This window comes from Ornithodoros turicata, chromosome 2 (genome assembly GCF_037126465.1).
Source record: "Ornithodoros turicata isolate Travis chromosome 2, ASM3712646v1, whole genome shotgun sequence".
NCBI classification, from domain to species: domain Eukaryota; kingdom Metazoa; phylum Arthropoda; class Arachnida; order Ixodida; family Argasidae; genus Ornithodoros; species Ornithodoros turicata.
This window is the reverse complement of record NC_088202.1, coordinates 104088209-104103557: the sequence shown is the minus strand read 5'-3', so window position 1 is coordinate 104103557 and position 15349 is coordinate 104088209. Positions and strand designations below refer to the sequence as shown.

General features: G+C 45.6%; 1 protein-coding gene across 2 annotated transcripts in view; it reads left to right on the top strand.

Moving 5' to 3' along the window:
* Positions 1 to 15349, top strand: part of LOC135383920 (ras-related protein Rab-8A-like) — a 107854-nt gene that overhangs the window by 78010 nt on the left and 14495 nt on the right. For both annotated transcript variants that reach the window (XM_064613205.1, XM_064613204.1), the window contains exons 4-5: positions 9328 to 9405; positions 13455 to 13544. In XM_064613205.1, coding sequence (XP_064469275.1) covers positions 9328 to 9405; positions 13455 to 13544 — 168 coding nt within the window. The remainder of the gene's footprint in view (positions 1 to 9327; positions 9406 to 13454; positions 13545 to 15349) is intronic.

Sequence of the window (15349 nt, the reverse complement as noted above, 5' to 3'; positions counted from 1 at the left end):
TACGCCATCACAAACGCTCAGCGCACTTCTGATATTGAAGTGTGGAGGATGGGCCAATACCCTATATGCAATACTAAGCGCGCTTGGAAAACTCTTCAATTTAATATTTGTGTCCAGTAGCCAGATCTATATGCTGGGTACCTATATGCGACGTCAGAGGCGTATACGCCATCACAAACGCTCAGCGTACTGCTGATATGGGGGACGTATGGGGGACGGGCCAATACCCGATGTACCTAATACTCGGCGCAGTTGGAAGACTCCTCAAATTGAGATTTGTGGCCTGTAGAAAGCAGCAACAACAATTTAATTATGAAGCGGGGGTGTTTCCCCGCTTTGACTGCGGGACACTACCCTCAAGCATGTGGGATGATATGATTTGACTCTATGCAATGCTCAGCGCTCTTGGAAAACTCGTCAATTTCAGATTAGTGTCCGATGGCCGGCGGTATATGCTGGGCACCTTTGTGACTTCGGTGTATTGGCAGAAGAGATTGCGATAGCTGCGATATTACCGTGCGAATGAAGCGTTATAATAATGAGAACGAAGCAAGAGAGAGGAGGAAAAGGATGTACACGTGACACACAGAGATTTCTGATATCTTGTTGTGTGTATGTCCGTTTTTTGTTGAAGATTGGACGATGGGACAAAAGGCAAGGTTCCACCTGTGCTTGTATGTGTGTATGTGTGTCCTTTCTTCTTGTTTGCCTCTCCAGCGTTATAATGTTTCGAATATAGTTATCCCTGTGCACTCTAAGGAATGAACGTCACCGCATAGCACGCTCCTAGCCAACAATAATTTCGAATGATATCGTTATCTGTCCTGATTTTTTGAAAACGAAAGGCATAAGGCCTTTTTTTGTTACAATTATGAACAGCATAAGCGACACGGAAAAGGCGCAGGCCTTCCGTTTTCAACAAATCAGCAGAGGTGAGGAAATTACTTTTTGGATGTTAGTAATGCATTAGGAATGCCATTACTTTAACGAAGTAATGGCGTTACTGTGGCATTACATTTACGTTTAGGGCATAAGCCTCAAAGATGCTATGCATAGGTGTTTTCCTTGCTTTTTTTTTTTTTTTTTTTCTATAGGCAATAGCAACCCGAGTATCCTCAAATCGGTGCCACTAAATCCCCGCAGAAGCGAGTCTGATAGGCAAAAACTATAGATAGGATTTATTGCAGATGATGCCTTTTCTAGCATTATGGAGCCGGCGGATGAAGCCCAGCCTACAGTTCTGTCCTGGCAGAAGAACTACCTCTGACAGCACAAGAGAAACTAACACGGTACCATACCAAAACAGCGAATCACTACAGCAATAGACCTCTCCCTGTTTGTAAACAAATGACGTCATAGTGTTCGACAGCGCCACTGGTTTGGTAGAGTTGAACTCAGGGTGTCGAACCGAAACGTTTTTCGTTCCGGTTTTCGTTCCGGTTACATCATAAACGATCCGGTACCGGTTCTGCTCCGGAGCAAAAAAGTAACGGTTCATACCGGTTTTTGAACCGGTTCCGCTTCTGCTAGGAATATTCATCCCCACAAAAAAAATCAATGTTACAAAATGTAAACCCGTTTATTCCGCATACATGGTATTTAATATTAATAGACAGCTGTGAAATTGGTAGCTCCTGGTTCCTGTAGGTTACTGTCTGTTCAAATGGGCTTTCTCCTTTCTTGGAGTGCATCTTACAAACGGACTTGTTTGTCGTGATGTCTTACATAAAGTACTTTCTTGCTGGGTTGGAGCGATCGCGTCCCATCCGAATATCTGTTGCTACTGTCTAGTCAGCAAGCACCACCGCACGAGTACGACGCAAATCGAGAAACACCTTCACTCACGAAAGCGCTCAACGGCTCCGTTTCATTTTCTCCGTGTCCTGTCCACAAAAGAGTTGCCACTTCGCACGGGCTTGCCCTCGCGTATACGTAAATGTATTCAACTTAGCTGCTCTCACACAAGGGACGCGTTGCGCGACATTACCGATAAAGACGCCATTATGCAGCCCCCTTGGGTCGCTGTTTAGTTGAGGAGAGTTTGGGGGGATCAAATTAAAACTAGCACTACGGCACATTGCTAGAGAGTCACATGTACCTCTAAGTATGTGTGCGTGCGCGAACGATAAACCATAACAAAGGGAGCCTAAGGGTCATACCGACATACATTCTACCGTAACCGTAACCCTCGTATAGTATCCATGACATGACTTCAGAGCACACGGCGTCTGTTTCATTCGCCTATCCGGAGTTTAAACCGGCGAAGTATTTTCTTGGACCGAAAACCGTTAAATATATTTTTCGGTTTCCCTCCTGAGCGAAAATAACGTATACGGTTTCGATTCCGTTCCGGTTCGCACCAAAATAGCGGTTTTTTTTCGGTTTTCGGTTCCGGTTTTCGGTTCGCTCTGACACCCTGGTTGAACTACACTCGAAGATAGGGGCGACAAGGTCGCGCCGGAGAGCCAGGTCTTGAGGGGATTACGATGGTCCCTGAAAGGGATGCGACTTTTCTTTCAATAGAAGGCAGCGAACAAGTGCCTGGGGCGCTTTCGACCTGTTTCGGTTTCGGTCTATCTACCAACGTCATGATGACGTTTCTCTGGTAGACATTTATTGTTACGTGTTACCCTCATAGAGGCTATGTTTCTATTTCGTTGATTATCCCTTACTCCAAATGCACACAGGAGAAAATCGGTGATATCATCATGTAGACACTTGTGACACACACCGCCGACTGTTGAACTGTTGCAGAATTCCCTAGGCTGCGCCTTTCTCTTTCCTTGTTGCCCTGTGCTCATTGTTAAAGGCGGGTTGAAAAATCCAGGATGTTCCCAATGTTCACGCGGCGCAATGAACATTCGACAAAAGTAATGAGTAATGCCACCCTGCATTACTCAGTCGAAATGTAATGCATTACCATTACTCATTACTTGCTGGCAAAATGTAATTCATTACCATTATTCATTACTCAAAAGTAATGCATTACCCCCCCCCCCCCCTTTTCCTCTGCAAATCAGGGCAGATAACGATATCATTCGAGATGATGGTTGGCTACACTCTTAAAAATGAACTTCACCATATAGCACGCTCCAAGGGAACCATCACCTCGAGTGATATCGTTATCTTCCCTGATTTGATGAAAACCGGAGGCGTGCGCCTTTTTTGTGACAGTTATGCTGTTCATAATTGTCACAAAAAAGGCGTACGCCTCCCGTTTTCAACAAATCAGGGCAGGTAATGGTATCACTCGAGATGATGGTTCCCTTGGAGCGTGCTATACGGTGAAGTTCAGTTTTAAGAGTGTAGGAAGGAGCTATGCGGCGAAGTTCATTTTTAAGAGTGTGATGCACAAAATTACTTGTGGCGCACCTCACACCTAGCTATCTGAAAAGTCTCACGACCTTTGCACCTGGGTCCCTCATCTTCTCTGTGAACGAAATAAAACATAATGCAACTCTTAATCCAAAATACAAGCACACATGCACAAAATACGATGTGTCTTTCTTTCGATAAACGATACCCCCCATACACGTGCCCTAAGGCAGGCCACGTGATGGAAAATAACAAAGGCAAGACCTGCACCGGCGCTATACATAGCACACTTCTACGCCGTAATTACTCCCTTTGTATGACGTTTATTAGTCGTACAGGTTGTTAAACCGAGCCAATCTCTCTATTTTTTCCTCGAATAAACATATACCCCCTACCCCCTCCTCGGAAAAACACTGCACCCACGCAACAGAACGCCAAGAACGCGAATGAAATCACGGAAAATCCTTTATCCAAAAAGGCTTCCTTTGCACATCTGCGTTTTGTATGGGGCAGCTCCTTATCTTCCCTGCATGCTATACAGTGGCTTCCGCCCCCTAATGTATAGACAGCATTACCACGGGAACGCTACTGGCACAGCGAGGAGAAGTCGTAAACAAGCAGACTAAGAATCTCGCCAGATATAGTGTAGGATAAAGAAGAGCATGAATTCAGGGGCCTCGAGCATGCACGGCTGATGACGCTGTTCTTTCGTTACAGGACTGTTTACATAACTTGGCGCAGCTGCGTGCAATTGTGAATAAGACGCTTTTACAAGAGAGAGTTTGCCCTCTGCATTATGTTTGACGATGTCCGTATAACTTGGCTTGTCTCAGAGAGCACATTTCAGATAATGTAATTCCGCTGCTGAAGCTAGCTGTGTGACTTTAGGATGATTCTCAGTCCCAAATGGTAGTCTGAAATGACCTTTCCGTGACTCTGGTCTCAGAATGCTTACGCAGGAGACAAAGAGAACGGAAAAAATTCGGGGCGAGAATGAGGCGCTGGTGCGGTTATGTACTCCAGGACCCTTCGTTCTAAAGCAAGTCAGTAATCACTCTCTGGAGATTTTGTGACACTTGTGATTCATACGAGACGACCGTAACACTTGTCATTTTTCAAGAAGCACACCATGGCGCAAAGCGCGGCATGTCTTTGCCAGTCCCTTGAACATCCTCTGCATTGAACGACCGAATGTCTACCCTGTGCAGCGCACTCTTCAGAAATGAACGGCTGGTATGTAGTAGTGGCAAGCCACGCGATTTGCTGCCACTCTCAACCCGTACAAAGGAAGCAAGCAAGTGACGCCTCTGCAGGATAACAGCAAATGCTCCGCATCCTACGGCTAGCTGCATGCATGCAGGCTTACGCAATGTGACGTTCGCGTGACTATAGTATCGTTATCATTGAGATCGGGAGCAACGCTCCTCGTGAGCCTGATCGCGGACTGCTCTTTTTGGTTATGGTGTGCGCTTGGTTATGCAAACAGGCGGCTGCAGGGATTTTCCCGCAGCCGACCCCATGCACACACACCCCTAATAGCCTTCCAAAAATCTTGCAACGCCCCCAAAATACCTTCCAAAAAGGTCTAAATACCTCCAAAACTGACCAAAAAGGCCCCAGAAACCTGCAGCTACGGGTGTCACATCCCCCACCAAATTCTGCGAACGCCCCCCCCCCCCCTGAACTACCGTGGCCTCTATATGGTCCTTACACACGTACGCTGTCTGTAGTTGGCGGACAGGTCTGCCGGTAGTTTTTCACACCAATAGATAATATAGTTTTAATGTTTACCCACCATCCTTTTACCAACTTCGCTCAGGTTAAAATTGCCAGTGTTTTACGAAGTGCAGGTGTTCTGCTCTTCCCTGCCCCGATTGCATTTGCCCTAAGGAAGCTTAGTATGCAAATGCATTGATTCGTGTGCGCTTAAGCATCCCAGTACATCCACGTATTGAACAGATTTGTAGAGAAAATGAGGCTCTACAATGGAGCTGCAATCTAATGAATGATGTCGATGCTGCGGCGAAAATGAGAGCTCAGCGAGCTCGCGGCTAGACGCGCACCCATGGTGGTGATGGTCCTGATAATGTGGTTTCCTGATTGTGCATATGTAGCGGATTGCTATAGGGGGGAGTATGTTTATTAAGGAAAAAGAACGGAATGGAAGGGAATTAAGTGAAATTCGTATAACGAAGAATTCCGATTGCGAAGAGGCAGAACTAGCTGCAAACTGCCTCTAATGAACTCAGCTTCGGGAGCAGTGAACTTGGAGCACTGTTCGTCCTGGCACTTCCTTCGAACATATGGACTTGAACTTGGCAAGTGACGCGGGAGGAAACACTTACGACTTTGCAAAGTGGAGTAACCGAAGCGGAACAACGAAGTTGCTACAACTCCCCTGCTTCTTTTGGGTACACGCGTCGCTTCAGGGCAAATGATTTCCGTCTTCACGGACGAGGCGACTTTATAGGGACGATGACTGCGTTCTTGAAAGGACAGAGCAAGAAAGTCCAAGACTGCTTCAGCCTATGTTACGTCGAAATATGCCATAATGAAAATCCATGCTCACCGAAAGCCGACTATATAATATATAGTTCAACTCTCTTCCATGTTGCCGTAGATGAGTCTGTTATGTAGTAGTAAACATTGACCCGGTATAACGTGAAAAACAATACGATCGAAAAAAGGAGAGGAAAGTCAAGTACGGTGTCATTCCCTTGATTATGGCAACATTCCCGCTGTATAACATCCACTATGGAATGTCTTACCATATCGTCTGTTACGCTGATTATATATGCTGTGCCTCTCATGGTGTTGGCACATTAGCAGATTGGTAACGGAATTGGAAACGATTCCAAGCCATCGTACGTACAGCGCAACGATAGGGGCTGCACCTCGCTATATGTCCAGTGGATCCTTTGCATAAATTAGTGTCCGATATTTTTTATCTTATTTTTTTATGGTAAAGCACGACTCCAGCTTTTGTCCAACAGCCATGTAAATTTTCTGAAGAACCGCAAAATTTTTTTCGCGAGTCATCTGTCGACTTCACGATTCAACAGCACGTATAGGCAGTCGGGACGCTGCAGCCGGCAGCGCACATGGTCATGGTTGCGTTCGAGACAGATCGTATAGTCGGTATACAAGGCTTCAAAAGCGAATTTGTTCACAAAACAATCTGGCATTTTCTATTCGTGCGTTACGTAGGTACCGTCCAATGTACATTGTTGAGCATTTTTTAAATATGTCCCAAAAAATTTTGAATCCGCAAATTTCGCCTTATTTCGCCTTGAATTACAGCATACAGACACCCGAGTTTTACACCTACATTAGAGCTGCTACAGATCCGAAAAAGCACGATTTCTCATGTGTTTTCGTAGAAAGAAGCTATCTGCGTTTTGACCTCACAAAGCCTATCTTTCCTGCGCAGCTGTCGATTCATACTGTTTGGAACATTGCGATGGCTGGTGGGGAATAATAGGACAGCGAAAACTAACAGCATCTTCCGAACAATGTCATCCGAAGCGAAGGAGAATGCGCAGTGACCGTAGCGTGTTACGGACGCGGTCTGCTGGACGTGCGGCTATGTTGCTCAGCACACAAGTTTGCGGCCACATATATTATCCGACGCTATTACATAACTGAAATGGTGCATACAAACACCGATTCCCAGCGTCACTATGCGTGGAATCCATTTTTAACTCGGAGTTACCAAGCTCCAATATATCGGTTATGAAGGCTAATACCCACGGCCTCCCGAAAATATCGGGCGAGAGACCGTGGTCTCCAAGCGCCGCAATTTAATGAAAGGACTTCAAATGCATAAGGCCCGCCGTTATTCTGTCCATGGGCCAGGGCACCGAGTCTATATATCATCACTCACCATGAATTCAACGATTGCGATAAATCCTAAAGGCTTTTAATGAATTCTCAAAGGTGTGTAACGGATGTTAAAGGACCGAGTGCCTCAAAATATAGATCTAATGTCTCGCGCACTCGAGTGCCAGTGGAGGTTCCCCGTCGTTGTCGCCGTTTCGGATATATTTCCACCATAGTCGGAGGAAAGTGGTGAATATAATAATTTGGAGTAAATTTACGTAACATCGTGTACACCCATATTTCTTAGTATTATCAACACAGAATGCGTCCTCACGGAAGCGTAAAAGCGAAAATTTTCTCTCGCGGTCTGCCCAGAATTCTTCAAATTTTCATATTCTGCATTAAAAATCTCAATATGCAGAGTCTATGTGTCAAGCTTTCAAGCAGATTCCTTCCACCGACGGGCGGGCTGCTGTAATGGTCAATATATAGGAGCTCCACTTGAAGACAGAGCGACGAAATACGCGACTCCTGTGCAAGACCTACGTCCCACACTTCAGTTATCACAAGCCACGAAGTGCAGGCTAAGGCATAGCGATGGGTTACATATCATCCACGACTTAGGATGACAACTTCATTACTTAAGACTACCTGTGATGTGAACCTCATGACATGTGGGACATGTGAACGTGTGTCGGCTGCGAACGTGGCCGCTGAATGATAGCAAAGTTGCGTGTTCGAATCCGGGGGGCGTTAAACACGGCATGTCGTGTGGGTATCCGATATAGTTAAGAATCCACAGGTTCAAAATCCCAAATCAGCACGGTCTAGTGCTAGCACCGCTTAGCACGCGCGGGGACCTGTAGCCAAGAAACTTGAACTAACCGGTCTCTCTGCAGCCCTATATGTACACTATGGTCTCACGCGACCAGGAACTAACCAACGTCGCTTCGTTTTGTGTTGCAGAACTCGCACATATATGCTTTCATTTTGCAATTCGGGATTTTGGTATTGCGGATTTTGAGACCTGGGTATTCAACGCTGGGATATCGTGCCATACCCGTCGTCTGCTAACATTTCGGCGTGCGTTACTTATTCGCGACCTGTGGCGCCGCTCACGATCATCATTGTCCCCTGACATAATAAACCCCGTGCTGTTAATGAGAGAAAAGTAAAATTCACGGACGAAGCTTCGTCCCGGAACTTGTGTACAGCAAACGTACGGAGGAGAGGATACATTTGTGTTTAGAATAGCGGAATAATGTCCTCGATGACGCTCCGATGTCCTGGATGTCGTTTTGCGGCCATCAGATGTGCTGCCCTGCGTGCAGCATTCAAGCCGTATCCTACGAGCGAAATATGTGTAGCTCCTGCCTGTGCTACAGATGCAGGAGACCACGTAGCAGACGTACTTTTACAGCATGCACGCTCTTCTTGCGTATCTAAACGAGGACGTAACATCGCAGGTGTGCCGCTGGCAATCACAACATCACGAAACTGTATGTGGATGCTTGACTACACGACCAGGTGGGGTGATAAGAAGCCAGCAATGCCGGATGCGACTGTATTGGATATTTTATTGGGGATACTGCATTATAAAAAACTCGTGCTCGAAAAATAGCCGCGAATACCGGGTCACTCATAAATAACCGAACACGACAGGAAGCCTGTTACGGCGACCATAAGCCTTCCGTGTTCAATGTACATTGGGCACAGTTGGAAAGAACCGGCAAAAAAAAAAGGGGGGGGATGAGATATTTATGAAGGAGTGGTAGCTTGAAGCACCTGCTACAACTTTGTGAAAAAACCTTTGCCACAGGTGTATACAAGCGGTAAGAACGCGAGGTTTAATATGTTGCTTAAAGCAGGCTGCTTTGGGATTCCGAGAAATCCGTACGTTTGTTTCATATCGTATACCGATGCACTTGAGATGCAACAAGAGCACTAAAACGGAACAGTTGACAAAAAACAGATACGCTGAAAGCCAATAAACATCTTCGGCTGCCATCCGCCTTCAGCTGCAGTTTAGTTTATTTTCATCTATTTTATGTATCTTAAGTATGCATGCAAAAAGTAAAATAAATAAGCAAAATATCTGCCAAAAACAGTTTCACTAACGCAAGAAATTAGTTGGTGGATTGAGACCGACATCGCTCTGAGATCTGTTCTCTTGTTCTCTCTTTCTTTCCTCAGGGCATCCTCATAATGTACGATGTCACCAACATGGATTCCTTCAACCACCTTTCCTACTGGTTCAGGAACGTCGAAGAGGTAAACCCCTATTTATTTCAAAGCTATCTCTGTCATTTATCTTCTCCAGTTGCTTGCCTCCTAAAATAGAGAAAACGATCCATATTACACCGTAAGCATATACTCTGAGCTTGTTGCGAGAGGGAGATTTTATAGCAGTAGATGCGTTATACCCACATAGCTTTTGCACTGAAGAACAGAGGCCTTCAAGCAAGACGCCGCGTGTGTTATTCGGGAGATAGAAGCGCTGGCCAACAAGCTGTGTATCGGCAAAACCAGGGTGTCGAACCGAAACGTTTTTCGTTCCGGTTTTCGTTCCGGTTACATCATAAACGATCCGGTACCGGTTCTGCTCCGGAGCAAAAAAATAACGGTTCATACCGGTTTTTAACCGGTTCCGCTTCTGCTGGAAATATTCATCCCCATAAAAAAATAAATGTTACAAAATGTAAACCCGTTTTTTCCGCATACATGGTATTTAATATTAATAAACAGCTGTGAAATTGGTGGCTCCTGGTTCCTGTAGGTTAGTGTCTGTTCAAATGGGCTTTCTCCTTTCTTGAAGCACATGCTACAAACGGACTTGTTTGTTGTGATGTCATACGTAAAGTACTTTCTTTCTTGCTGGATTGGAGCGATCGCGTCCTATCCGAATGTCTGTTGATACTGTCTAGCCAGCAAGCACCACCGCACGAGTACGACGCAAATGGAACACCTTCACTCACAAACGCGCTCGATGGCTCCGTTTTATTTTCTTCGTGTCCTGTCCACAAAAGAGTTGCCATTTCGCACGGGCTTGCCCTCGCGTATACGTAAATGTATTCAACTTAGCTGCTCTCAAACAAGGGACGCGTTGCGCGACATTACCGTTAAAGAAGCCGCTACGCAGCCCCCTTAGGTCGCTGTTTAGTTGAGGAGAGTTTGCGGGGATCAAATTAAAATGAACACTACGGCACATTGCTAGAGAGTCACATGTACCTCTAAGTCTGTGTGCGTGCGCGAACGATAAACCATTACAAAGGGAGCCTAAGGGTCATAGTATACCGACATACATTCCGCCGTAACCGTAACTCTCGTATAGTATCCATGACATGACTTCAGAGCACACGACGTCTGTTTCATTCGCCTTTCCGTATTCCAAACTGACGAAGTTTTTTCTTGGACCGAAAACCGTTAAATATATTTTCCGGTTTCCCTCCTGAGCGAAAAAAACGTATACGGTTTCGATTCCGTTCCGGTTCGCACCAAAATAGCGTTTTTTTTTCGGTTTTCGGTTCCGGTTTTCGGTTAGCTCCGACACCCTGGGCAAAACACCGCTGAGTCGCTCGAGAAAAAGTAAATACTATGGCACTTTGAGAAACGAGGTTGTCTATTGTTTATGCTTTGCACCCTAGATTGCACGTAAAGCGAGGTCTCTATTTACGAGCATTACATGCGTCGGATACTGCCATTTGTCAGTCCCCTTTGCTGAGTCGCGACGCTATAGAGTTGATTGGACGTGTGATGAAGACGGCCATCTCCGTGAACTAGAGCTTGTAAAATGTATCCTTTTGTGTGGGTTAATTCTCTCCGTCGGAGAGGTCCGCGAGGTTACTGCGATTACTTGTAATTTAAGTATTTTATTTTAGTAGGTACATTAGCTAATTAGTTCTTAAAATTAGATTAATGACATTAATTTAACACGAAACCGTAACGCCAAACAAAAAGTTGTAGCTACGTCGGCAGCGTTTTACACATCCATCAAAATAAAAAATAAATGAGTTTGGATGGGCTGTTCACATCATCGTTTTCACTCTCTCATCACACATTTGTGTACCAGCGGCATGGCTGGGCGGCGGCAGCGGCATGGCAGCGGCTGGATCTTTTGCGAGCAGGGTCCGTCGATTTTTGACGCATATATAAGTATACGTCGCATCTGCAGAGAGAGAGAGAGAGAGTGAGTGAGAGAGTGAGTAAGTGAGTGAGTGAATGAGTGTGAGTGAGTGTGTGTGTGTGTGTGTGTGTTCTGCATCTCTCTGCCGCTCTCCGATGTTGTCGCTCTGCTCTTCGTGAAGCTATGACGCTATGTGATGTGAGAAGCTGTAAATGTTGTATATTCGTGGCATCACTCTTGTACATATCATCATTGCATTAAATGTTGCTTAAAAAAACACACACAGCGGCATGGCCGAGCGGGTTAACGCGTCCCGCTCGTTAGTGTCGTGCTGAAGACTGGGAGGTGGTGGGTTCGAATCCAACCACCGGCTGTGCTGTCTGAGGTTTTCCCTGGGTTTTCCGAAGACTTTTCAGATGAATGTCGGCACCGTTCCCCTTGACGTCGGCCCAGTACGCATACTAGCCTCCCTGTCCTCCACTCCCTCCTGCTGTCCTCTCTCCATCTGTCAACATCTGTACGCCGCCCATAGCCACAGTTGCTTCGCGGCGCTAACACGGAATTTAAAAAGAAAATAAACAAATCGCGTTGGAAATGCATATTGGATCCTTACATTTATCTATTTATTCCACTCAAAGCAAACCGAGAGCATGTCCTAATCTTGATCTGCACCGCCTCCGGCAGCGTCCTACGAGGTTACCGTAGTTTATGAGCAACAATCCAACAGAATCGCCAGTTTTTTATCTACAGCTATTCTGAGAAATAGAGCACACACTGTACGAGAAAAGTACTCTTCTGTGGTGGCTTCAGAAAAGATGTTGTACTGGATCGGCAATTTGTAACGACCCCAAGCTGTACCGTCACGGTCGTCCATTGGTTTGACATTCCATGTCGGAATGACGTCATTACTTACGGACTCTTGTCTCCCCAACGGAATTGGCGCTCTGTTATTTTACTGGCGCAAAATTTATGTCGTCGCGCTGAGTCAGTGAAGCGAAGTTTGTTACCCGAGTGACAGGTCCCAAAAGACCGATAACCGCGTGGTTCGTGCGGCCTCTCGTTTCCCAGAAGGCTTTCCCTTTTGATGAGAGAGAATTAAGTGGAGCAAACAAGCTCAATGACTTTGATCTAATTTAGTTTATTAACGAACCTGGACGAGCCGTATTGACATTCTTCTTCTCCGCTTAGCTTGGATATATAGCTTTGTGTGTCAGAATTAGCGTATTTTCCGGGGTATAACGCGCATCCGTAAAAACGGGCCAAATTTGAAAAAAGTTCGATGCATAACGCGCACCCCACAAAAAACGAAGGTGGTGTATCATATATGCATATGCTTTATTTGAAACACCTTTAGTTGAAGCCGTTAAACTCCGATGCAACAGAGTCGGTGTCATAGTCTACTTCAGTCTCTTCTTCGCTTTCGGTTTCGCGTCCCTTCTCAATCATAGCATCATAGCTTCTTCGGGATTTCAGAGAGACCTTCCGCTGTGATTCAGATGAAACACTGAAACACTTTCCTACCCCATCAGTTTTTAAATCGTCAAGCCGGCACACCCTGGGAGAGGCTAGGTATTTGTACGTCACCTGCATGAAAATATTTCCGCGTATTACGCGCACCTTTAGATAACGCGCAGGACCTCTTCAGAGCACTTTTGTTCACTGTATTACGCGCGTATATGTGGGTACATCAATGGACCGATCTTTTACGTCGAGAGATTGCGTAGCGTTCAAAGTCGAAACCAGTTATAATTGTCAATTACTTCATTCGAACTGCTAAAATTATTATATTTTTTCCCCTGAATCAAGATTCGCATTGCAGGTTTACCTATCTCCACAAAATACTCTCCCTGCAACCGTAGCGAAAAATTACGTTCAAATCCTGTACCCAATTCAGCAATAATTTGGGTCCGAGCCTCGCTGACGGAGAACCAGGACCACCAGTCCGGAAACATAGCAAGCGTTACAGTAACGTGCGTTATGAGCAGTGCATAACGCGTGATAAATGTGGGCGGAACGCTCAGGACACCGGCAAGTTGAAAATCGGGCTCCATGGCCACGTCCCGGCTTCGGAAAATATGTTATCGGATGTACCTAAGCCTATAAAGGACCTGCAGAAACAAGTTGTTCCCCCTTAGCAACGCGCACAAGGCTCTGGAGGTATAATTTTCATAAAAGTGTCGCTTGTTTGCTTTTTCAGAATGCGTCACCGGAAGTGATCAAGGTGTTGGTTGGCAACAAATGTGACGCAACGCATCTGAGGCAGATCGAACAAGAAAGAGGGGCCAAAGTATGTCCGTTTCGTTACATCAAGTCATTTTGTTACTCGTAACATTTCAAGAGAATGAAACTACGGCGGTCGAATACCCGTACAACACGTGCACGAAAAATGACATTAATTGCACATTGAGTTATGTTTTAATGTCATTCGTGCGGTGCCACACGAGCAGTTTTAATAGCATTTGCCTTAATGACATTTTCTGCTTAATGAATTCGCCGCTACTATTCCCCCATGAAATGCACATTCTCACTAAGCCGTTGTCTGCGCCGGGTAACAATTTTGCATAAAACCCCTTTCTACTGTACAACACAAGGTGGTTTCGTAAATTTCAAGTTACACAAGTATTTTGACGAAAGAAATCTCGGGTTGTTGGAAGCGACAAAAGCAAAAGAACTTGAATTGCGGCCGTATTGCTTGTGCCAGTTTTCAATTACGCTAACCGACCATGATATTCAAACATATCAGAACTGCTCCACATAGAAATCATCTTAGTAGTATTATTATACTATTTCAGAATACTACGTGCATTTTTCAACCTCGGTATGGGCAGGGTGTCGAACCGCAAAAAATACGGGTTCTGTTCGGGTTCGCGTTGCTTCGATTTCGATCCGGTTCAGTTCCGGTGCACGAACCGGTTCAACCCATGCGTTTTATATCTCCCATAAAACTGCTTTTATCAGGAAATGCGTTGCTAATAACTTACTGCTGCTGTCTGCATTGACGTTTTTAGTAATCAGGTACTCCCTTTAGCGAGAGGAAGGAGAAATGGATGAACACTTGCAAATAGCGTCCACGCTGATGAAGCGGTGTAGTCCTGCTACTTTCTGCTCCCCAGAACTCTTTCTTTCATACGCACAGTGCCAGCAAGATACACTTAAAGGAAGCCTAATAAGATGGACAGCATTTTACATAGACAATGGTACTTGCCCGCACACTGCATTTGCAGCGTGAATCGATGTGAAACGACTGAAGCATGTCGAAAATAAGTTTGCCAGCCTTGCTTTGTCCGAGCTCACAGCAGTGTACCAGTTAATCCACAACACAAAGGCAATGTGTCACGGCCTATCAGTCACGGCACTACCAGTAAGCAGAACCACATTTACTTTTCAAATCATGGCCAGTCAAACAGGCACCGTTCTGTGTACACTTCATCTCCACTTCTGATGTTTCTGACTTGTTTAATTTTTACTGCTCACGTGTAAAGGGATATGTTAGGCCCTTCCTTAATCACATATTCGTCTTATAGAGCTACACAACTGGCCTACTCCATTCCTGTACTCCGCGCAATCAACGAAAGGCAATCCGTCTGCTGGTAGCCTTCTTGAGTGAGACTAGTCACACAACTGTGTTGTGAACACGAAGTGCGAACTCCATCTTAGTGTGAACTGTCGACACCGTATTATAGATCTGTATTGAGCTATTTAACAAGCGTCCGCGTGGCGCCGCCTCTCTGAACAGCGGACACCACAGTGCGTGTGTGGGGCCGTGTTCAGCCGCGGCGCTCACGTGGACAACTGTGCTTCAACGTGTTCAAAAAGACGCTGGAAACATACTATACGTCCTCGTCTGACTGCTAGGTGAAAACTTGCGAAATCCATGATATGAAGACCAGTGTGCCCTCGTTCGGAGGTTGAGAGGCACTTGAACTCTTATGCTGACTTCATGTCCGAACCGTTTCGTTACGAACCGGTTACCGCTACTACAATTTCCGGTTCTGCTCCGGTTCGGGTTCAACAGTGTCATGAAAATTTCGGTTCGCGTTCGGTTCGACACCCTGATTATTATAGGTTTCAATTTTTAAGGTAGCAGAACTT